The sequence below is a fragment of the Elephantulus edwardii genome, unplaced genomic scaffold (genome assembly GCF_000299155.1).
Source record: "Elephantulus edwardii isolate Elephantulus edwardi_28Jun2011 unplaced genomic scaffold, EleEdw1.0 scaffold00071, whole genome shotgun sequence".
In the NCBI taxonomy this organism is placed as follows: Eukaryota; Metazoa; Chordata; class Mammalia; order Macroscelidea; family Macroscelididae; genus Elephantulus; species Elephantulus edwardii.
The window spans coordinates 14702516-14726970 of record NW_006399821.1 but is presented as its reverse complement, the minus strand read 5'-3'; the positions used below and the strand labels follow the sequence as shown (position 1 = coordinate 14726970).

The window sequence follows — 24455 nt, the reverse complement described above, 5'->3', positions numbered from 1 at the left end:
TTATTGCTTTCTTCTTTTATGACTATGGTATCTTTCTCCATCCCTGAAATGAAAAGGATTAAAAAAACTATTGTAATTATGGATATTTTAACATCAAAGCCTTAAAATAACAGTAACAATTTCATAAGACATAAGACAAGTCAAGTTGTGTATTTAGAATATAAGTATTTTGTGTACATGGTAAATATATATTATAAATATGTAACAAATCATTTGCCTTTTTAGCATTCTTTGCCTGTACAGTTGAGTGGTATTAGTTGTTTATCATGTCATTCAGTCATTACCATTATCCATTTCCAAATTTCCCCATTATCCTTTTAAGCACAGTGCTCCCTAAGCACTGAGTCCCCTTTTCCCCTCTTCCCACCTGAGAACAACTATAAGTGGCCCTGGGGAAGACAGACAGATCTGAGAGACAATTATTTCAACAAAGTATGCACATACAATAAGTAAGATGTGGATACTGCCCATTATCTTGTGTAAAAAATAGTAACTTCTAAGTAAAAGCACAAGTTGATGTCAGGCAAGGAATGTCAAGTGGAAAATGTAATAAACTTGGCTGGAAAAAGTGAGAGAAGGCTTCACCGAAATGAATGAACTGGATCTTGAAAGGATCATCAGGAACTTACCAAGTGGTATATTGGGGGAAAAAAAAAAGGCCAACAAAAACAAACCAACCAAAAAAAGCCAGTCTAGACAACAAGACTGTGAGCAATTCAGGCCACCTAGGATATGTTAGAGATTTCACAAGGTAAGGGGGCAGGGGGAACCAAACCACAAAGGTTAGACAGGTAGGCAGGAAACCTGACCCTGAAGAGTCTTGAGAACCATTCAAAACAATCTGAATGGTACCACTGAAAAGTTTTAGGAAGTGAGATTCCCTCTGGTGGTAGATTAGGGATGGATCATGTACAAAAAACTTAAAAAACAAGTAGGGCAAATGGGAAATTCATTAATATTTTCCAATTGTACAGAATAGAGACTAAGAAAAGGAGGTACTTATGAGGTATTTTCAGGAAAACTGTACAACATCTAGGAATTTACTATATGGTATGGGATAAGAAAGCAGTATCTAAAATAATTCCTCGCCTTTTGACTGAGGTGAATTAATGTCACCCCTTGGTCAAACCCTCCAATCAGGACTGAAAGGTTGGCAAAGAGGACTAAATTTAGAAAATGGCAGTAAGTCTAATCACACACTTCTTCAATTTGAGATGTAAGAAAGTATGTTCAAGAAGCACCTGGAAATCTAAGACTAGACCTTCACTGGCTAAAATTTATCATTTAAGTATTAGTTCATCATATCTCATCAGCTATCAAGCTTTTGGCAGGGATATTAATAAGGACAAATCTGACTAGTAATAAAGTTTGAATTTTCTCTCTGACCCTATATACCTTTTAACTGAGGAACCAACAAAAGGAAGAAGAGAAAAATGAGAATAAGAGGAAAGATAGAAGGAACAGAAGAACCCAAGGCAAAAATCTTTTATATAATTAACTCTCAACCTGAACTTGACTTTCAAGTATCCTGGTTAGAATGAAAAAACAAACAAACCACACCAAAAACCAAAACCCTACAATGTAACCAATATCAAACACACATAGAGGACTATGACATTAGAGCTATGGTTACTTCAACTGAACTACGAAGAAAATGAAAAATCTTCATCACCAATTATTTATTCTACATAACTTATATCTGCAATCTATTTTCTCAGCGTGGTTTACAACAAAAGGATCTATTCTGTTTCTCATAAGACTTCAATACTGGCTGATGTAGTGCTAGACTTACCTCTCTTTCCTTCTTCTAGAGTCCAAGCTTCTATCCTTATCTTTATTTTTCTTTCGTTTATGTGGGCTCCGACTCCGATCTCTTCTATGTCGTGAGCATTCAGCATCCATATAGCTTCCACGAGACTGCCATGAATCTACTGAAGCTGATCGCCTATCTTCCCTTCTGAACACAGAAAGCAGCATTAGTCAGTTTGAACCATTGGTTTGTAGTATTTACACCCATACGAGCAGACACACCTAAAGCTCACTACTGACCACCCTATCCATGATAATCAGGGAAGCAGATGCTGACTCGTGTTTTCTTGTGTGCCACAGCAGAACTATGATCCACCTTGGGTTTCAATGACTCATTTTCTTAGAAGTAGATTGCGAGGCTTTTCTTCTGAGGTGGCTCTGTGTGGACTTAAACCTCCAACCTTACTGTTAGTAGCCATGCAAATTAATGGCTCCAAGCTCTTAGCAATGAACTACAGCCCAACAGTCATACATTCCAAAAAAGAGCATAATCAAAACGACACAGCTGTTATATTTTGCTCTTTCATTAACTATTTCAATAATATGACTAGCTGTCCCCAAACTATCAAAGGGCAATGTCATAAAACAGCTCTAGTATAATAATCCTAAGCAATTACAACAATAAACATTTTGATGACTTATAGAACCAAACCCACTGCCACTGAATCACTTCCAATTCGCAGCAACCCACAGGACAGAACAGAACCGCCTGACGGGATTTCCAAGGCACTAAATCACTACAAAAGCAGACTGCCTCACTCTTCCCCACAAAACAGAATGATGGGTTCAAGTGTGTAACTGGTGTGCCAGCAGAGTTCCCTTCTGATGGATTATAGTGTGTTATTAATAAAGTTTGATGCAATTACAGAAGTCGTTTGAAAAAAGACTCAATTATCTGGAGATGGAAGCCTTGGTCAAATTTCTTAGTTATTTACATAACTTTCAAGTATAGAGGCCCAGGCTACATTTTAGAACAAATCATAGGCTAAGATATGTGTTTGGGGTTTTTTTCAGTCATTAGAAAATAGTTTCATTATGTACAAGGCAATCATGAAATTGATTACATAAAACAAGGATACATTCCCAGGATTAAAAAAGGTAGTAACAGCAATCTCGACTTAACACCCATTCTCCAAGGAAATGCCAGTCACTAAACACACAAATAAGTCACAAACTGTCAGAACAGAATGTAATAAATCAACACCTCCTTTCGGGCAGAAAAAGAAAGAAAACCAACAAATATCTGGGCTTTGGAATGGCTCTTCCTCTGTGCAACAGGAATGATGCCTGTTCTGAGGCCAACCCTGAGGATGATAGAGGGTCAGGCCTTCCCCTGGCCCAGCGGCCACCAGGTCCACAGCCCCGAGGATGGAAGTGAAAGCCAGGAGTGTCTGAGTCATGGGCCATCCCCATATCCCGGGCCCAGCAGCCACTATGCCCTCAGCCTTGAGTATGGTGGGGAAAGCCAGGGTGTCACTGAGTCATGGGCTGTCTCCACACCCTCACCCGACGGCCACCAAGCCCACAGTTGAGCAGGTCCGTGTCTTTGGCCATCTTTTGCTTCTTCATCTCCGCATTGGTCTTTGGTCCTTTTTTGGAGGACTTAGGGGGAAAACCCTTATCAGACAGCAAGTCTTCAAAGTAATTTTCTGAAACTTTTGGCTTTTGAGCAAACTTGGGTGCAAAGATGCCCCTTTCCTCTCAGCCCCAGATCATGCTGAAGTTCATGGTGAAGTTGGGCAGTGCCACCAAGGGGACTCAGGCAGGGCTGCCTCAGTCTAGGGCACTGGAGAGGCTTTCATTGGAGCTGAACTGGTCTGTAGTGCTGGGGAGGCTTTGATGGGGGGGGTTGGCTTGATCTGGGGAGACTATGCTGGGGGCTCACTTGGTCTGGGTTCTGGGGAGGCTTTGTGGTACTGACAGAGGGGACACATGGGGATGTGGCAGGGACAGGCTTTAGTGAGAGCTGGCTTGGTCTGGAGAGACATGGACATTCCTTTAGGTAAATAATGCCTCATTACATTATTCCACCTATTACAAGCATATTACGTATGCTTACATATTTCTGTAATAAAAATTGACCCAAAAAATAGTAAAGAAAACCATCAGCAACATTTAAAAGTTACAGAGGAAGAGGTTTTTTTTGTTTGTTTTGTTTTACCACCCTTGGGAGGTGGGCTCTCTAGGCATCAAAGTCACCAGGAGGACATGCGCTGGTGGTTAAGCTGCAAGCCTGAGTTCAAGTCATCTAGATCACAAAAGGGGTCCAGGCTCTGGGACTTAGCCTTGCTGGTTGAGAGGCTGTACCAGGCTGCTGACTAACCTCCAAATGAGAAGGGACTTTTGCAGCAGACTTGGGGGCTGGTGTGGATGCTGCAGCCTCAGTCCAAGTGTCCTACCCTCTGAAAGGGAGGTCACCATCCTGATGGACTCTCTCATGTACAGGAAGCCTGTGCTGGAAGATAGAGGCAGGGCATGGTGGGTGGAGGAGAAGGCTATGGGCTGTATGATCAAGGGCTCAGGATAAAGAAATCAGGGTTGAAGCAGGTCTGAGTGTCTGGGTCAGGAGTCACCAGGAAAGGGTCAAGGGTGTCAGCAGCTCCTGAGTGGGAGGGCCTCATAGTGGGCCCTTGGTGCTCCCCAAATGGACCAGGGCTACTAAAGAATAGCTCACTCTCTCCGCTCAGCATGTCTCCTGTGGGGCCAAGGCAAAGCTGAAGGGGTATGTCAAACTGGAGCTGTGCATGCATGTGAGGTTTGACAGTGTATCATTACCCTGTATCATTATGTATCATTACTCTGACTGCAGTTGCGGTGCTCACAGCTTGATGGTCCCTGTCACTAAGCAGCAGTGTTCAACTCTGAGGTCTCTAAGAATGAGAGGTGGCTTCTGCATGTGCACGTGCTGTTTCACTCTGCAGGTCTAATAAAATATCTTCCAAACTGTATCATACAAGAGAGGTTGGTCCTCTGGACTTAATTTTCTTTACAAAATCAATTAGGAGTAGCCCTCTGCAGAGCTCTGTCAGCAGCAGGAACTCAGCCTGCCTCCTCTTCCCCTAGAGAGGCCACAGAACAAAACTCGACCATGTTGGAGTGGTCCAAGAGGTTTTTCATGAGGCTGACTTCTTGAATGGTGGCTGTACTCCAGTCCTCAATGGACAGCAGCCTCTAGAGTTTCATATACAAAGGAAAACCTTTCAGGAGCCAGGACTCAGCACACTCAGAGCCTCAGTTTTCCTAGTTCTACAGTTTAACTCACCAAGTCCTTCTGGTTGTGGCCAGCAGCATGGACCTATGAGCCCAGACTCCCTAAGCCCCCATGAAATCCAGCACAGACCTCAGAACAACATTACCACTGCAACGACCATTGTGCAAACTGGAGGAGCCCCACTGCCTGGACTCCAGCTCCAGCTCTGAGTCTGGTGAGCAACCACCAGCTCCAATGGTTCCAAGTTCCACCAGCTTTTGCCCCCACACTGTGAGAGGAGTTCAAGGGAGAATAATGACTTCTGACTACAAGAAATTTCAGCCAAAATAATATTAACAACTAATTATTAGAAATTTAGAGGCAGTTGAGATATGTCATCAATAAACTTAGTCTTAAATTTAAAAAAACACAAAAAATTATTATTAATGAGAAATTTTTAAAATAATATTTTCATAAAAAAGACAAAAGACCTACTTTACGGCACCATCCTCTGATTTTTCCTGCTCTTCTTGCCACTGATTACTAAGTTCTTCCATGTGTACATTTATCACATCCCGAATCACCTTAGGAGGGAAACACACAGGACTTCAGGTAAGAAAGATTGTTAAAAAAATTAAGTGTAAAGCTATTTCAAACACTGTTTACAACCAGTTAAATATTAACTAAGAGTTTTGACACAGCAGACTATGGAATGTATGGAGAAGAAAACAATATGAAGAACTAATTGGAAAATGTTGAATTAAAATGTAGGAACAATGTAGAGGTGACTGAAGTTATAGCGATACTGTGATTCTGTAAAAAAAATATTTCTATTCTTATGAAACATATCAAGTATTTATAGTAAGCTACTTAGAGTAATTCCTGAAGAAAAATCCATGTACAGACAAGAGAATGAAAGTATTAAAAAACTCCACAACTGATAAGCAAATGGAGTAAAATGTCAACAGAAAGGCATCCAGGAAAAGATTACACAGGTGTTCTCTATATTATTTATAGATCTGCATCTTACCAATATATTTGAAATTATTTACAAATAAAAACTTTGAAGTTGTCTTTTTTTAAAAAAACAAAACCAATTAATTAGGCCAAAGAGATGACAAAATGTAAAATACAACAGTCACTCCAGAGATATTTCCCCAATCAGCCAGTAAAATCCTTTCCTGAAAGAATTGTTAGAGACCTTTTCTCTTCCATTTATCTATACTACAAACAGATTTATTCTGAAGAAGGTGAAACCAGTTTGCTCCTTGGACTCAAGGATTTTGAAGCTCCATCTCACATACTTTGGGCATGTTATTATGAAGCAGTCCTTGGAGAAGGACATTGTGAAGGGTAAAGAGTCGGCACAGAAGAGGAAAACCCGGAAAAAGACAGTGGCTGTGGTAGTGGGATCAGGTGTATTAGAGATGGTAAGGCGGGTTCAGAGCTATTGTTCAGAGGGTCACTACAAGTTATAAAACAGACATAGAAAGAGGGACATTTCTATCTCAACAAAGCATTAAAAGATGATATAAACCTACCTCAGTGTATGATTTCTTGGTTATGTGCACATTCTTAGCTCTGTAAGACTGGCGTCGTCTTTTATAATCTCTCACTTCTGCCAGAATTTCAAGGTAAGATTTGGGGCATTTTTGACTATTATCTAGTAAAAGAAACATAGTTATTATATCCTTATAAGCTTTTTCATCTCTTTAAATTAGCAGGTAGCAATACCACAAAACCATCCTATGTATTTCAAAGTAGCACAAAAATCGTTCTAAAAATTTTATATTACACAAATATGTTAGTGTTGTACCATTACTTTTCTTTGGTTAGAATACAATTAACAAAAACCCTTTGCCACCGAGTTAAATCCAACTTACAGGACCCCTCTACAGGGAAACCTAAAAGGTTTCCAAAGCTTTCCAGAAACAGAAGGTTCCATCTTTCTCCTAAGGATGGTGGGTGCTGACCTTCTGGCTAGCCAGAATTTGAATATAACAGTATTTAGGTGCATAGATTAAAGCAGCCACATATAATTTAAATAAGATTCTTACAAAAAAGAATACTTAATGTAAAAGGCTCAGATCAAAATTTTCTGCACTAAGCAAAATAAGCATGTTAATACAGACATAATTATTGCAGGATGCAAAAACATACTATTCCAATTTGTTTTCAAAATGAGTTGACAAATCATCTTTATAACTCTCAGAATGGAAAGATAGTTGGGAAATATAAAGCTATGATGTTTGTTTCAAACCTTGATTAACTTTAGCAGCCAAGTCTACAAAAAGATCACTGTCATTTTCAATGATTTGAGAACTGGAGCGCTTTTTCGTTGTTTCACCAACTACAAAGTCATAGATGGCAAGGCGATCAGCTTGAGTTAGGTCACAAACAAATCGTTTGTGATTCAAAGGCACTTCAGCAGGCAATGCAGAATAAATATCTAAAGTAAAAATAAAACCACAAACATAAGCAATACATGAAGCACTGTGAACTCAAAATCCACTATTTCTAAACATTATCTCGATGTAATGCAACATTAATACAAATGATTTTTCATAATACTTTCTAAATATACAAAATAATCAATCCACGAGAAAAAGGAAAAGTGCTAACTTGTCTTGAAGGTTATATAATCACAGACAGGATGCACTATAGATGTCTGCTACTCTCCACAACATAATGTTAAAGAGGTCACAAAAGAGCAGACATAATAACTGTAAGAAGAATGTGCTAAAAAAACCCCACCACCTTTCTGGAGGGCAATTTTTAAGAAAACTATCTACATACCAAATATAGGTACTACATTGTTGTTGTTAAGTGCCGTCAAGTCGCAGGCAACTCACAATGACCCTATGTAGGAAAGTCCTGGACACCTCCTGTATAACTTTTATCCTTTCTCCAGGTTCATAGGGTTTCCAGAGGCAAGCTATTGTGGAAGTGGATGCCACTCCTGCTTCCAAGCTTGTTTTAACTGGGTAGCTTCACCAAAGACTGTCCACCATGGGTAACTGTATTCAGCTTGACAGCAATCGCGAGTTACCTCTGTACAGCAAGTGGACATACCAGGGTTATATGACCTAGAAGAATGTTTCACCAAAATCTGTTTAAAAACTTTTCCCTATAAAAGCTGGAAAAAAAATGTTCTACGTAGTTACAAGACATTAAAGTCTCTCCCAAAATGAATTGTGGAAATCTGAAAAATGTGCTTTTAAAAAAATCCAGAATTAAGGTTACATAGTGGAGTGCATTTGGGGCAGGCGGGGACGGGAGGATTGTAATACCAATGAAGAAGTTTATCTTTTGCTTTTCAAAGAGAGGAACAAACTGGGGGTGGGGGGGTAGAGAAAAAAGTGCAACAATGAATGAATGAAAATCTAAAATCTCTATAATGTTCATTAAAATTAATAAAATAAAATTTTTTAAAAATACAAACACCTTGATTCAGAATTTTAGCTTTCAGAAATGTCAATAAACTTCTGTTCTTTGAAGACAGACAGACACACACACACACATGTGGGCAACTTCTAAGTAAGAAGCATCAAGATTGATTTTCAATATTCATATTTTCCCTTGTGCACTGACTTAGAGCTAAAAGCCAGAAATAATTAAGCAGCAGAGATCCCAAATCTTCCTTAGACCAGAGAAACACATATTGAAACAAAATTATTTTTCATTTACTGAGGAAGAAGCAAAAAGATTAACTAATTGGGGGTGGGGTGGGGAAGTTAAGGAGTGCTTCCCCTACCCACTTGGCACTTAACAAAACTTTCTAAAATTTGCTCATTAATTAAAAAAGTATATACAATACCTGGATATGACGTATTAAAAATACTGAAGAATTTTTATTTATTTGAGATTCAAATATTCTCAAAGAAAAAACCTACTTTAACTGTAAATAAAACAATTTAACGTGATTCTCTTCAGACTTCATTATTCACTAAATGCACATAACAACATGAGCTCTTAGAGGAATCCTATTAATATTTACTAGGTTATCCACAAATAATAACATGTACATAGAACAGGCATTCCCAAATACTTATTATTTGGTAAAGTCTAACCTTAGTAATATTCTAAGCAAAAATGGAAAAATACAAAACTCAAGTATGAACGGAGCACTACATCTCCTTTGGTTATCATTTCAGAGACCCACTATGCTGAGTCTGAGCTTCCAATATGGCAGCTATGGAGTATATTATACAGCCATCAGTACTTGTTAAGCTTTTTAAATTAGTGGAAAGGGGGACATCCTCTCAGTTCTCTAGTAATCAATTTCACCCTAATTCAGGTATGCACTAGGAAAAGTCCTTAAAAGAGACAGATTTTTAAATATTCATATAATATTAAAGTGAGATTGCTACAATAAACCTAAGACTTCTTTAAGTTATAAAAAGCAAGGGGAAGAAAACATTAGAAAACAATGAAATATTACATAAATGTTTGCCTATTCATCTTTAATCAATGATAATTTATTCCTTAACAAAATTCGGCATTTTCTTTAAATCCTCCACTTTAAACGTCCTTGATCATAAAGACTAATACTTAAAAATCAACCAAAATTCCAGTCAAGCCTATAACACTGTGAAAGCTGTTAGTTAAAGTTTAGAAAGTTGAGTAGTACTTTTAAAAGGATATCAATTACAAAAAGGATACTGCATACTCTTTAAATAAGGAGTACATTCAGGTTCCTAATTCCTCTTTATACTCACCCCAATTACTGAAAAAGAAAAAGCAGGAGAAAAAACTACATTCAGATCATTCCAAAAACAGGTTTGGATAAACACATTTAGTTTGTATTTATAAAAATAATGTAAATGTCCAAAATACATGTTTCTATATGATATAGAGATTCAAGTGAATTCTACAATCAAAGTCATTCGGGAACATTTTCTCAATTCTCCTTTTTTAAGTAATTCCAGTTCTCATTCTTCCCTGGTAGCTGCTTGACATAAGAGAGTATCTTAACATATGCACATAATATTAGTATGAGATATTACTTCAAATTTACAAAGTCAGCATTTCAAAGCTAGAAGAAATCATACAGGATCAATTTTCTAACATGAGCAATAAAAGAAATTAAAGGCCTAGAGAAGTAAAATTACTTGCCAATGTGTCTAGTGTCTGTCTTTAGGGTTCTTTTAAACACACTTGATCCTTCAATTCATCTTCATGACTGACATACACATCATGAAAATGAAGTATAGGAATTTAAATCTTTAATACCAACAGACTTAAAATCTTAAGTTATAAAATCAACCAAAACAGTAAATGAACTGAGAATTCTGTATACTGCATTTATACTTTACATGACTGGTAAGACGAGGAAATACAATCTAATTTTTAAAATCTGACATTTTTGCAGATAACAAACATTAATTGAATGAGATCTCCAATATCCCCAAACTCCCCACTAGTCATTCTTCCTTCAAAGTAAATACACCAACAATAAATATGTCTATTAAAGAAGTTAATGTTCTAGGTAAGAGTTTAAAAATGTCTAGACTATAAGTGGGTCAAAAATACAAACTTTTTAGAAATTACTGTGCTGTACAAAGGATTAGGAAAATAAAAAGATATAGAAAAAGTGTTATAAAAATGGTTATTCTAAACACTAAAATCTTATTGTGCTGCTGTTGTTAGGTGCCATCGAATTGAGTATGACCTATAGTGACCCTATGAACAAAAGATCTGAACCTTGTTCTATCCTGAGTCATCCTCACACCTCCTGACACACAAGAGCCCATTACAGCAGTCACCTGGTTAAGGGTCTTCTAATTTGTCAAGATAGTATAAATACACAAAATCCAAATTTATCTTAACTATTCAAATATATAAAGTAATTCTTTGCTTTTGCAAAGAACTGAACTCAAAGCTCAAACAAACCTCGTTAAATAGTGGACATTTTTCTAAATTATATATATAAAATTCTTACCTATTCATCATTAATATTGCTTTCTATACACTAATTTACACTTAAGCAATAACATCTACCAAATATACTGAGCTAGGATTAGTTTAGCATTCATTATTTCTCTTCATCTACTTTTATATTATCAGGAAACTCAGAAGGTATTTGTACAAGGACATTTCATTCATGTGTTTAAAACAGGCTGAATCAAAGTAGAATAAATAATGAATTGCAAGTATACTAGCAGTCAACAGGAATAGATTTGAAGTTTACAATGTTCTTCTATTTAAATGGACAGATGTAATAAATAATAAATACATTTGAGTAATATCTAGAGTATTGATCCACAGATTTCACTAATGTTGAAAGTTCTTAAAGTAGGCAGAATAACTCAACTCCGGGTTTGTGCCAAAATTTAGAACCTAGCTCAAAATTCAACTGTGCTGTTATCTAGTAGAGGAATGTTGCTAAGTTGTGGGTATTCGTTTCTTTACTTAACATGGAAAGGAAGAAAATACGTCTCTGATTTGTAATTCTGCTTTAAAACAGAAAGGAAATACATAAAGGAGATTTAAAAAAAATTTAAAAATAAAAGTACTGAGGACCTTAGGAAGAAAATATACTAGAACTTTATATATTACTGACAAACAGGTATTATTTTCTTCTCTGTAAATTTCAAGGTCTAGATAAGATTATCCATAAGTTTCTTTTCAATTAAAAACAAAATCACTGAATCTAGTACTGAAAAAGCAAAGTCACAGAACTACTAACCTCTCAAAAAATAAATGAATAAAATATCTCTCCTTTTTTGTCTATTGTCTACTGGGCCTAACAAAAGGACTGATAGATCAAGGTCAACGGTCTTTTCAAATAAGAGTATCAAATTGTTTAAAACTGAGTATCTTCCTAAGGCAAAACCTAAAATTTAGGTAATGCACAAAAATGGAAAATTCAAAACAGGAAATACAAGCAGTTCTGGTTAATATAACAAGCCAACATAATCTAGACGGAAAAGGTAAATGAGGGAGGGAAATGGTAGTATATCTAGAGAAAGCAACTTTTAGAGGGTTCAAGGAGGATGGCCCGTGGATTTTTTGACAAGGCATTCAGTCATGCAGCTGAGAGATGTTATACTTTAGTACAGAAATCTAAACTCTACTAGCTCATTCACTTCTATCCTTTTGATGGATAAGGTTTCTTTTGGTTTCCTAAATACACATGCTAAAAAATCCTAATCTAGTCTCGCTTAAGACCTGGACGGAAATTCTAAACCCACTTCCAAAGCTGGATAATGAAAACAGCCAGAAATTCTCTCAAATTATATGTAAGACAGGATCTCCAGTAAACATCAGATACTCAAAGTCCAAGATCTAGAAATACAGAAACTCACTCCCTTATGAGATAATATGCTGAGGGCACCAGTATGTACTGATCTCAGTGAGTCTAAGCCTTTCCAAGCACATACTTTTCAACTTTCTCAATAGAAGGAAAATCTCAGGAAAAAGTCTTATTCACAGATTTATTTACCAAATAAACAGTCTTATCCAATGGGGTTTATTTACCAAATGAACTTTCTATTATTTCCATGACAATTTCACCTACTATGTAACTTCAAATCATGAATCCCTCACTAGAAGATGTCCTAGTGAGACTCTGGTTTATTTAAACTGGAAATATCTATCAAATGAAGGTAAAGCGAAGCAGACTAAGGTAATGTTAAATGTAAAAGCTATCCTTTCTCACATAATTTTTTACACAAGATTTGCCTTGAAGAAAATAAGTAACTAGTGCTTGAGTTTCTTCCTAGAAATTCTAGCTGGATTCAGAAGAGTAATAAGAAGAGGAATAAAGAATAAGAAGAGGAATAAAGACTATTATTGCTGTTCTCAGATGAATCTTGACTGAAAGCAGAGAATACCAGAAAGATGTTTACATGTGTTTTGAGTTTGCAAAGGCATTTGACCATGTGGATCATAAAAAATTAAGGGTAACACTGAGAAGAATGTGAATCCTAGAATACTTAATTGTGCTCATGTGAAACTCAAACATATATAAGCTAAGAAGCAAATGTCCAAACAGAAGAAGGAAATACCTCATGATTTAAACTCAAGAAAAGTGTGTGTCAGGGTTGTATCCTTTCTCCATACCTATTTCATCTGCATGCTGAGCAAATCATTCGATGATTAAGTTGGACCGCTTAAAGAAGACTGTAGTATCAGGACTGGAGGAAACTCATTAACAACCTGCCTTATATACATGACACATTACTTGGAAAGTTAAGAGGACTTGAAGTAACTGCTGCAGATAATCAAAGGCTACAGCCTTCAATATGTATTATATCTCAACATAAAAAAAAAAAATTCACCTTTAGAACAATAGGCAATACTGCTGTGACAGCTGGAGAAAAGACTGATGTTGTCCATGATTTCACCTTACTTAGATCCACAACCAACACTCAAGGTTACAGCATTCAAGAAACGAAAAGATATGTTGAATTGGAAAAACTGGGTGTCAAGGACCTCTTCAAAATGTGACAGAGCAATGCTGCCAGTTTAAAGATAAAGGTGCAACTAGTCCAAGACATGGTATTTTCATTTGATGCTTCTGAATCTGAAAGTTGGACAACAAGTAAGAATGACAGAAGTCAAAAGGATGCCTCTGAACTGTGGTGTTGGAAAATACTCAAGGAACTGCCAAAAAAACAAATATGTCTGTCTTAAAGAACGTGCAACCAGGGTGCTCTTTCGATGCAAGAATAGTGAAATGGTCTCATATACTTTGGGCACGTTGTCAGGAGCAGCAAGACCTTGAAAAAAGATGTCATGCTGGGTGGGAAAGGTGCAGGATCAGAGAAAGTGAGGAAGACTCAAGAGACAGACTGACAGTCACTGCAGCAATGGGCTTGAGCATATCAGAGTTCTGAGAATGGCTCAGGATAGAGCACATCACAGGGTGGCTATGAGTCATAGTTAACTCAATGGTACTTAACAACAACAGTGTGAGGAAAAAGTAATTTGGGTCATCATTTAGCTCACAGCATGATCTCACTTACTTTGATTAGAAGATTCACCATCTTTTCCATCTGCAGTTCTAGCTTGTTTAATTATCTGTAATTGTAAGTCTTTATCTAGGGGGAAAAAAAGCACAAATATGAATCATCAGTGCTTACAATTATTAGTATCTTGATTGTTTCCCAAGTCAAGTTCTTTGGACATACATTTGGGGTAAATGTTCTAAAATTTTAAGGCCAAAAAACCACTCAGATATCTCCCAACCTACTGTGAATGCAAAACTCTTTCAGATCTAAGCATACTGGAGTAAACAACCCAGAGTTCAAGCAGTTCAGAAAACAGTATTCATTTGACAGGAAGCAGCAGCTTCTGCTACAAACACAAATGACCAGCAGTGGTCACTATTTCTTGAATCTAAACTAAGTGTCAAGGTCTATGCTAAGTATATTACAAATATATATGTCAATCCTTATAAAAATACCATTATCATCCTCCCCATTTTACAACAAAATTTAGGCAACAAAACAGATTCATCAACTTGCTGAAAGTCACATATCTGTTAGTGACTATCAAAGATCCAACTGTGTCCAACTAGAGTGTCAACTTGTCTGTGTGTCACTACCAGATACAAAGGCTATTTCAGAAGTAACAACAACTCATCACCACTGACTCATAGCTGAACGTCCAGCAGGTTTTCAGAGGCTATAAATCACAGGAGAGAAGACTGCCCATTTTTCTCCTGCAGAGCAGCTGGTGGATTTGAACTGCATGCCTCTGGATTGGCAGTGCAAATCTAGGCCACCTGGCTAAGTCTCAATTCTCAAGGTTGTATAATTGTCCTCTGCTTCTGTGATACGGTATAATTCTAACCTTTATGCTGTTAATGATGCAGGATACAATCTACAGGATATGGTTATATTATCAATGTATCCTTTTTTAAAATATAAATGAGAAGGGAACTACAGGGAAGTAAAAACTATTAAATAAATAAGTTGGGTGACGAGAAAGGCAAAACACACACACACCCACCCAAAAAAACCCAAAACAAAAGAAAAGCCTTATGTACCAATGCAGTGGTTAACATGTACTTCTTTCAAGTGAGAAATCAGAAAATTTGAACCCAACTTTTTGCTTTATGCCATGAGGCAGCCAGTAGTAACAGGGAAGTATTTTGAAGAAGGATTTTCTCTAACACATAGGCACAAGGCCTCAGCACAATAACCCAGTCTAGCCCAAGCCTAGAGTCAGAAATTACAGCACAGAATCCTGTGGCAGACACTGTACCTAGAACTATGATTCTTCCCTTCAACTTAACTATCAGAATACCAAATTTTCCAAGTATCAGTTGGCAATATCATCAGGAAACACAGACCCAGCCTCAGAGAACAAATCATAATTGAGCTAAGCTTTGCTAGTAATTAGTTTAAGGATAAAAATGTGACTCAAACAAAGTCTATTAATTATAATGTAAAGAATTCTCTGAGTTACATGATAGATTTTCCTCCCTGCTAAAAGGCAGACACGTAAAAAAGGAAAGCCTGATAAGAATATTATCAAATGACAAATGATGGTTGGGATAGTAGCAATAGTGTCATGACTATTAGAAAAAATCCCAGAGAACTACAGACTAGCTGACCAAGAACCCAAACAGCTCCCAACTTTCTGGAACCCTCTACCTCTTAACATGAGACACTGAACTACCTTTAAGTCATATAAGCCTTCTAACTAATACAAACCACAGACTTTCTAAGGTAGTCTTTCATAAACAAACAAAAAAATAGAAACAGCACCAGTAAGAAAGTATCTTAGTGCCAAGAAAGAATAGCATGGCCTTTGAACCCAGGTCTCCAGCACTGAAACATGCGGGCATCTCAAAAGGATGTCAGGATGCTGAATGGTGATAGGTACCACCATCCAGGGCTGACAGATAAAGCATACCCCTAAAAATGGCACCCTAGATTCAGGCTGCTAGCCTTCTAAACTATGTGGAAAGAAATGTCTATTTAAGTCATTTGCTTGTGCTACTTCTGTTACAGGAGCACTAGAAAACTGAGACTTAAAAAATCAGGAGGTAATCACTGCAGCCAGTTGCTTAAGCCTCTTCATTTAATCTCCATGTACACTGAATACCTTAAACACACTGCCATGCTGGGTCCTAATTTCAAACTGTGTTGTGTGCCCAGATTTTTGTTATGACCAAAAGCACCATTTGTCCCTACTGCATGAAGTTTTACAGAATTTTACTGCCTATTAATAAATATTTCTCTAAATTTCCAATAAAGAAAACTAGTTTTCTTGTATTTCCTTCCTAATCTCTTGCTTATAAAGTTCATTCCCTTGATAATTCAGAAATCAAACATGAATACTGTTTTAAGATATTTTTAAGTTATAATCTAATGATTATATACAGTAATGTACTTACTCAGAGTAACTGAAGGTATGTTCACATTCTTATAAAAAAATTCAGGATTATACATTTCATCCTAAACAATAAAAAAAAAAGACTATTTAAAATTTGACATACTAATAGCAGAGTCTACCTTCATTGCTGTTGAGTCAGAACTGACCCTCTGGCAGGTTTTCAGAAGCTGTAAATCACACAGGTGGAGACTGCTCATCTTCCTTCCTTAAAGCATCTGGTGGATTTAAACTGCCTGCTTTTAGGTTAGCAGTGAAATTCCTCACCATTAGGCTACCAGAGCTCTCTTAAAGCAGTTGTTGTGTACCATCAAGTCAGAGCTGACCCATAGCTAACCCTCCAACAGGTTTTCAGGGGCAGTAATTATATGGATTGGAAGAAGGAGTGGCATCCACTTCCTAAACAACAGGCCTCTGGAAACTCTATGAACTTTGACATCAATAGTTGTAGAGGGGCTTTAGGCCTTTTCTGCATAGGGTCAGTCACTATGAGTCATGCTCAACTTGAAGGCAATCAACAACAAACTGCATGCAAGACGACCACTCATCTTTTCCAGCAGAACAGTGGTAGATTCAAACTGCATATGTTTGTGCTGGCAGCGATTACTATTGCTTAAACATTCCTTGGAATAATTAAGCAAGTACCATCCCATCCTACAAATGCTGTTGTTGTTAAATGCCGTCAAGACATAGATGACTCATAGAAACTCTATGAATGAAGAATACTTGTATAACTTTGGTCGTTTCTCCATGTTCATAGAGTTTCCAGAGGCAAGCCATTTCGGAAGTGGATACCACTCTTCCTTCCAAGCTTGTCTTAATCTAGAAACTCCACCACTGTCCACCATGGGTAACCATTATCATATTTGGCACATCAGTGTCACCGTGTTTAGCACCACAGCAACCATGAGTTACCTCTGTACAGCAAGGCATAGATCAGGGCTATACCACTTAGAAGAATGTTTGACAAAAAACAATTTAAACAAGGCCTACAAATGAGGGCTTTTAAGTCAGAAAACTTTATACCTTATAAATAGTGTGACTATTAATGCACAAGTTACACAAGATAAGCACAATGTAGTAAACACACAGTACCTCTTCTTCTTTGGTATAGTCCAGTTTCCTCAATCTACATGATACCATGTGCTTTGCTAAAGATGATTTAGGCATATGATGACTGGAATCATAAGGGCAGATTACAACTTCATCCTATGAAAAGCAAATGGAAACAAACAAAAAAGGTAAACATTTGAAGAATGTATTATATCACTAAAGTATTCACTATCTGATTCACTGATGCTATCTAGTTATCTCCTCTTCAGTCTGCATCTCCTAGCCCCATGCACATATTTGGAAAAAAGAAAAAATCTCAGATCTCCTTTAAGCCTATGCCTTTTCTGCACATGCTCCCTTCAAAGTGTCTTTGAATCTTGTTCACATTATCAAAAATTTCACCTACTATCACCATAATGTCACTGAAACCAGTGTTAGTAGCTCACAAGAACTAGCTCTAATAAATCAAAGGACACACCACGGTCCTTACAATATTTGAAAAGACAAAGTCATAACCCAATTGTCCATTTCTGTCATCTTGAGACACTGTTCTTGTTCTTTATTCTGACTGGTCTCCTTTAAAGAGCTGTCTACCTTCCTTTAATGGTCCTTTAAAATTTTTGTGTTTAGACACATAGGTTTAACCATGTTATATGATGACACTCAAAATCTAAATTTTCAGACTGTTTCTTTCTTAAATAAGTTATGTTAAAAACAGTGCAAAGTCTACATGATCAGAAATAAATTCATTATTTCATGGCCTCTTGCCCCCAAAATGTGTGTTACCACTGCAGTGAAAAGTACCATTTGCTCAAGCAAGAAATTTCTCTTCTCCTTCATTAACCATACCAAGCCAATCACCTAGGTCTGCAGTTTGTACTTCTAAATATGCCTGAAATCCCACTCCATACTCCATGACCACTGCCAGGTCTTCAATTCAGGATATCAGCATCCCTCTCCTGGATTCTAGCAGGATCTTCCAGTGTTCTTATTCTAGTCTTAACTGCCCTCCACTCTATTCCCAAGGCAGATACTTTGAATCCCAGGTGCGCTGCTTATTGGCTGCATACACATGAGCAAGTTATTCAACCTCTCTTTGCCTCTACTTCTTCATCTATAAAATGGGAGTAACAGCAAAGGTACTGAGGCATTGTGGTACAGAAAAAAAAACAGGAAAAAAAAATTATACATGCATTTATATACACAAAATAATCAAAACTTACTAGCACATAGTAAGCAGTCAATAAGCCTAAGTAATTATTTTATCAAATTTTTTAAATGATAGTCTAGGCTTACAATAATCCAACGTCTCCCCTACTGACTTTTGAGAACTAGTTCTTATCCACTGTCACTGCCCACCATCTCCATACCCTCTGCTCATGCTGTCCTTTACTAGAAGAGACTTCCTTATCTAATTACATCCTTACATTCTTGTCTCTGACCTTCCACACAAGCTGTTGATGCTTCCTCCTGCTTCACCTAGCTACTTTCACTTTTTTTTCTTTTCTTTCAGGTGTCAAATTAAAATTACATTGCCCATGAATCAGGATTCTAGAAAACTTGTTATTTATGTGCCACCGAATCGACTACAACCCACAGCGACCCTACAAACAACAGCTCTGAACCTTGCCCTATCCTAAACCAACTTCACCATCTCTCACACACCTGATCCCACTGCCACAGTCACTGTGTCAAGACATCTTATTCAGGGTCTTCCGCTTCTGCACTTACCCTCTACCCTACAAAGTATGCTGGCCTTCTCCAAGGACTAGCCTCTCCTGGCAACATGCCAAAATATGTGGGACAGAGCTTCAAGATCCTTGCCTTCAAGGACAGACATATCTATTCCCTGGGCAGTCCATCGCCTGTTCAATACTCTTCTCCAGCACCATAACTCAAAGGCTTCAATAATTCTTCTGTCATCCTGATTCACTGTCCAGCTCTCCGAGGCATAGGAAGTAACTGAGAAAACTATGGCCCTGATCAGGTGCACCTTTGTCTCTAGACTGACATCCTAGAAAACTTGCTAACAACCTTCAAAATGTAGATGAGACAACCTTGCTTGAAGAGGAAACAAAAAAACTTAGGGGGGGGGAAGACTTGAAGCACTTATTTAAAGCTTCAAGACTTTGGTGTAGATTGCACCTCAACATAAATTATACAAAAACCCTCACAACTGGACCAATAAGCAAAATGAAGATAAAGTGAGAAAAGGCTGAAGTTGTCCAAGATCTCATTTAACTTAGATCCACCATCACCACTCATGGAAGCAGCAGCAAAGAAATAACATGACATGTTGCACCGGGCAATTCTGCTCTCAAGTGCTAAAAAGCAAGGATGTCATTTTGAGGATGTGTCTGACTCAAGCGAAGGTTATTTTCAATTGCCTCATATGGCAATGGACAGTGGACAACGAATAAGGAGGATAGAAGAAGAATTGATGCTTTTGAATTGTGGTGGTAGCGAAGAACATTTACTGCCTATATATATATATATCTATATAGGCTCAATGTCAAGAAGACAAAGATTCTCACCACTGGACCAATTGGCAGCATCAGGATGGATGGTGAAGAGATTGAGATTGTACACAGCTTTAGTTTGCTTGGCTCCGTCGTCAACAGTCTTGGCACCAGCAGCCAGGAAATTAAAAGGCACATTGCCATAGGAAAGTCTGCAGTTAGGGACCTCTCCAAAGTACTGAAGAGCAATGGTGTCTCTCTGGAGACTAAGGTGCGTCTGATACAGGCCATGGTCTTCGCAATCACCTGTTATGCATCAGAGAGTTGGACAATGACCAAGGAGGATAGAAGGAGAATTGATGCCTTTGAGCTGTGGTGCTGGTATTGAGAATACCATGGACTGCTAGGAAAACAAACAGATTTGTCCTGGAAAGGGTTAAACCGGGTGGCTCCTTGGAGGCAAGGATTCTGAGGCTCTGTCTAACATACTTTGGACATGTTGTGAGGAGAGACCGATCCTTGGAGAGGGACATCATGCTTGGGAAGGTGGAGGGACAGCGAGCGCAGAAGGGGAAGGCCCTCTATGAGGTGGATTGATTCAGTGACTGGGATAATTGGGATGGGAGTGTCAGAGACAGTGCGACTAGCACAGGACAGAGCGGAGTTTAGAGCTGTTGTACATAGGGTCGCTATGAGTCGCAAGCGACTCGACGGCACATAACAACAAAACAACAACATATAGACTGCCAAAAGAAAAAATCTAAGTTGGAAGAAGCGCAGGTTTTAGGGCCGTCTAGGCCGATCGATTTCCAACAGCCCTGTCGGGTAACGACTCTACAAACAGCTGGGGACTTCGGATTTCTACTCCGCCCTAGACTTTTGCAAGCCAAGGGCCCCCGAAAGACCCCGCCTCACCTCCTCCGCCTCCTCTTCCCCGGGATCCAGCTGATCCAAGCTCCAGCCCAGAGTCGCTGTCACCTCTTCCAGCTTTCGGTAGCAGCCCTCTACGAACTGGTTCAGCTCCTCCTGCAGTCGCCGCCGCTCCTCCACCGGAGGTGGATGGACCTCCATCGAGCCTGCTACTTCGGTCCAGGGCCCGGAAGTCTAGAGTAGGAATCAGAACAAAAACACGCGCGCGGGCCTCTGGGAGCGGGGGCGGGGCCTCCAGCCACGTAATAAGTAAGAGCAGCCAATAGGGAAGCGGCCCCCAGCCGCAACTTAGGTGCTGTCACTTTGAGATGTCTGACCTAAATGCATTTGCGCCTTGACTTTTCTGACAGTAATTATCCCATCAACTTTTTAAGAAAAGTTATGTTATCAGAAAATCTAAAGAAAATGACTAAGTATTTGAATATCCTTCAAGTTCGTATGTTTTGCGCTCACTTTCCACACAAGGCTCTATTTTTTTTTTAATAATTCAATTTTATTTTTCAAAATAAAAATTACCTTTGTTCGCTTTATGGATGATATACTTCATGTCATTCCACAGCTCATCTAGTTTTAGTTCATTGATATTCAATGCCCCAAACATATTATTCAGATTCATATTAAATTTAAGTTGAGAAGACTCAAGGTTGTATTTTGGTTCTTGTGGACATGTTTTCATTTTCTTCAGCTTCAGTTTGAACTTTCATGTTAGTAACTGATGATCTTTACTACTGCCAGCACTTGATCTGGTTTTAACTGCTGATATTGAGCTTCCTCAATGGTGTAGTCAATCTGATTCCTGTGCATTCCATCAGGTGAGGTTTATATGTAAAGTTGTCTTTCAGGCTTTTTCAAAAAAGATACTTGCAATGAATAAATCATTGAACATTCAAATTTAATCATTTGATCGCTCATTCATTTCTATTATCAAGACCAAACTTGTCTACTACCATTCCTTCCACATTGTTTTTCACTTTTTCATTCCAGTCATCAATAACTAACAATGCATCTTTATTATATGTTTGATAAATTACAAATGATTAGTTGGTAGAGATCTCTAATTTCTACCTCTTTGGTTTTACTTACTGGTTAATTTTTGTAATAGTAACAAGTTATCGTTGCATGTGTATGGATAGTATCTGTGACTTACAACATTGTAGTTTAGGATATATCTTGAAATGGTATTTTTAAACTATGAATGCAACATCATATTCCTCAGCTTTTCATTCAAATCCCCGCAAATTATTCATATGACTGTCAGGTTCAAATTAGTCCAAGAAAGTTCATCTCAGTTATCTAATTACTTTATATCTTAGTTGCTTATACTTGTTTGGTTTTTTAAATAATTTTTTTATTTTTTTGTTTTTTTTAATTATTTTTTATTTTTTGTTACAGAGGTTTTGGATTTCCATTCATTCATTGCCGCAATTTTCTCCCTTCCCACCCCTCCCCAACTGGATAAATTATGTGTATTGAAACAGGTGAGGGAAAGAACAGATTAGAAGTGATATATGATTGAGTATTCTGGTTAGCACAGAAATCCAGAATTAAGGTTGCATAGAGAAGTGTACTCAGGGTGGGGGGAAGGGACGTAGGAATTGTATACTAAACAAGGCTCTATTTTTACTCAACTATTTTTAAGTAAGTTACAAATAACAACTCCCAAAGGTGTGTGCATTCATCTACTAACAACAAGAACATTTTACCACATATTACAATACATAAGCCTATGACAGAGGTTTTATCTTTTCAGTCCATCAACAACAACATAGATGATGGACTGTAAAGATAAAACCTCTGTCATAGGCTTATGTGTTGTAATATGTGGTAAAACGTTCTTGTTGTTAGTAGATGAATGCACATTAATCTAAAGCAGCTTCCTCCATCTTTTTTAAGTAACAATTTGTGAAGAGCATAGAAATTCCTCATTGTGTATTTATCAGATTTTTTTCTCTTATTATTAGATTCCATTTAAGCATTTCAAAGAGCTCTGCATGGTTTAAAATCAAGAAAGGCGTACTTCAAAGCTATATCCTTTCTCCAAACCTAGTCAATATGTATGGTGAGCCAATCAGTAGAGAAGTTGAACTTCATAATAAAGAATGTTGCACCAGGATCAAAGAAAGACTCATAAACAGCTTGCCTTATGGAAACGGCACAAACCTTGTTTGCGGCAAAAGATCACTTGGTATGAATCTGAAAGTTGGACAATGAATAAGGAGGAGGGGAAAAGAATCTGTATCTTTGAGTTGTGGTGTTAGAGTACTGAATATCTCATAGGTTTCTGAAAGAATTTAAAAAGTACATCCATGGTGCTCATTGGAGGAAAGGATAGTGGAACTTCGTCTCACACGTTGTTTGGGGCACATTGTTAAGAGGGGCTAGTCTTTGGAAAAGGACATTATGCTTGGAAAGATATAAGGAAGACCCTAGACGAGATTAATTGACACAGTGACTGTATCAGTGGACTCAAGGATATCAGAGATGATAACGGTGGCACAGGACAGTTCAGGTTTCATATCCCTTGTTCATTGAGTCATTGAGAGTCACAGTCAACTCAACAGGACATAAAATCTGAAATTGATATAATCTGCACTCAAGATGCATCTTATACATTCTTGGTGGGATTGTAAAACGGTACAACCATTCTGGAAGGCAGTTTGGCACTTACTCAAAAAGCTGAACATAGAAATTCCATATGATCCAGCTATCCCACTCCTTGGAATATACCCCGAGAATATGAGCTGAGGCACAAACTGAGATTAGTACACCAGTGTTCATAACAGCATTATTCACCATCGCAAGAACATGGAAACAGCCCAAATGTCCAGCCACAAATGAATGGATTGAGAAATTATGGTATATTCACACAATGGAATACTATGCAGAATGTAGCAACAATGATTTTCTAAATTATTACCTAACTTGGGAGGGGCTGGACAGCATTATGCTGAATGAACTAACCCAATCCCACAAGGATAAATATTGTATAAAACCATTATTACAGAATGAATATAAGGAAACAAGAGGGGTGGGACAGGCTGAAAGTAGAGTGATGTGTTCGTTCAGGGTGAATGGATTGATTAATCATCAGGTTGTACAGTTTGATGGGGGAGGGGGAGGGAAATTGAAAGAATTTATTCAAAATTATATTCAAATTTTGTAAATTAGTAAAGAAAATGATAATAAAAGGAAGAAAATGGGAGAAGTATGGATATTGTACATCATGGGTATTATAATTGCTGGGAGCCGCTTGTTCTACCTAGCTGAAGCCATTTTGTAATTCTCTAAGAACATGTTTGGACATGTTGCCCCTCCTTGGGAGAAGAGGTTTCAGTTTACCCCACCCTGGGAGGATAGGTTTTGGTTTACTGGGAATGCCCTGCTAAGTTTCTGTTTACCAGATAATTTCAGCTTACCAGAAACGACATGTTATTCTCCCCCATTGCGTACTTCTCCTCCCCCATTGTGCTTCTGTATATAAGCTGTGAGTGCTTTCAATAAAATGGAGACTTGATCGGAAATTCGACTTGTCTTCCTGCTTCTGTGCCTCCTGTCCCCCCTCCCCCCCATTCTCATCCTTCCCCTCCTAGGGTCACCGTTGAAGATCCCTGCAGGCCGGGGCATAATATTAATGTTATAAAACAAAATATGCCTGTATGATTGGATAA

At 37.9% G+C, this 24455-nt stretch overlaps 1 protein-coding gene across 1 annotated transcript; it reads right to left on the bottom strand.

The window, feature by feature from the left end:
* SNRNP48 (small nuclear ribonucleoprotein 48kDa (U11/U12)) lies at positions 1–20928 on the bottom strand. Its single transcript, XM_006888739.1, has 9 exons — positions 20773–20928; positions 17441–17554; positions 16350–16410; positions 13969–14043; positions 7260–7448; positions 6541–6662; positions 5495–5583; positions 1793–1957; positions 1–43 (listed from the first exon to the last, which is right to left on the bottom strand). Exons 1-9 carry the CDS (start codon positions 20926–20928, stop codon positions 1–3), a joined length of 1014 nt encoding a protein of 337 aa, XP_006888801.1.
* Positions 20929–24455: the final 3527 nt, after the last annotated feature.

Coding starts and splice junctions, on each gene's coding strand:
- SNRNP48 (XM_006888739.1), bottom strand. CDS start 20,928: ATGGAGGTCCATCCACCTCCGGTGGAGGAGCGGCGGCGACTGCAGGAG. Junction 17,555..20,772: donor GGGAAGAGGAGGCGGAGGAG/GTGAGGCGGGGT, acceptor TGCTTTTCATAG/GATGAAGTTGTAATCTGCCC. Junction 16,411..17,440: donor ACTATACCAAAGAAGAAGAG/GTACTGTGTGTT, acceptor TTTATTGTTTAG/GATGAAATGTATAATCCTGA.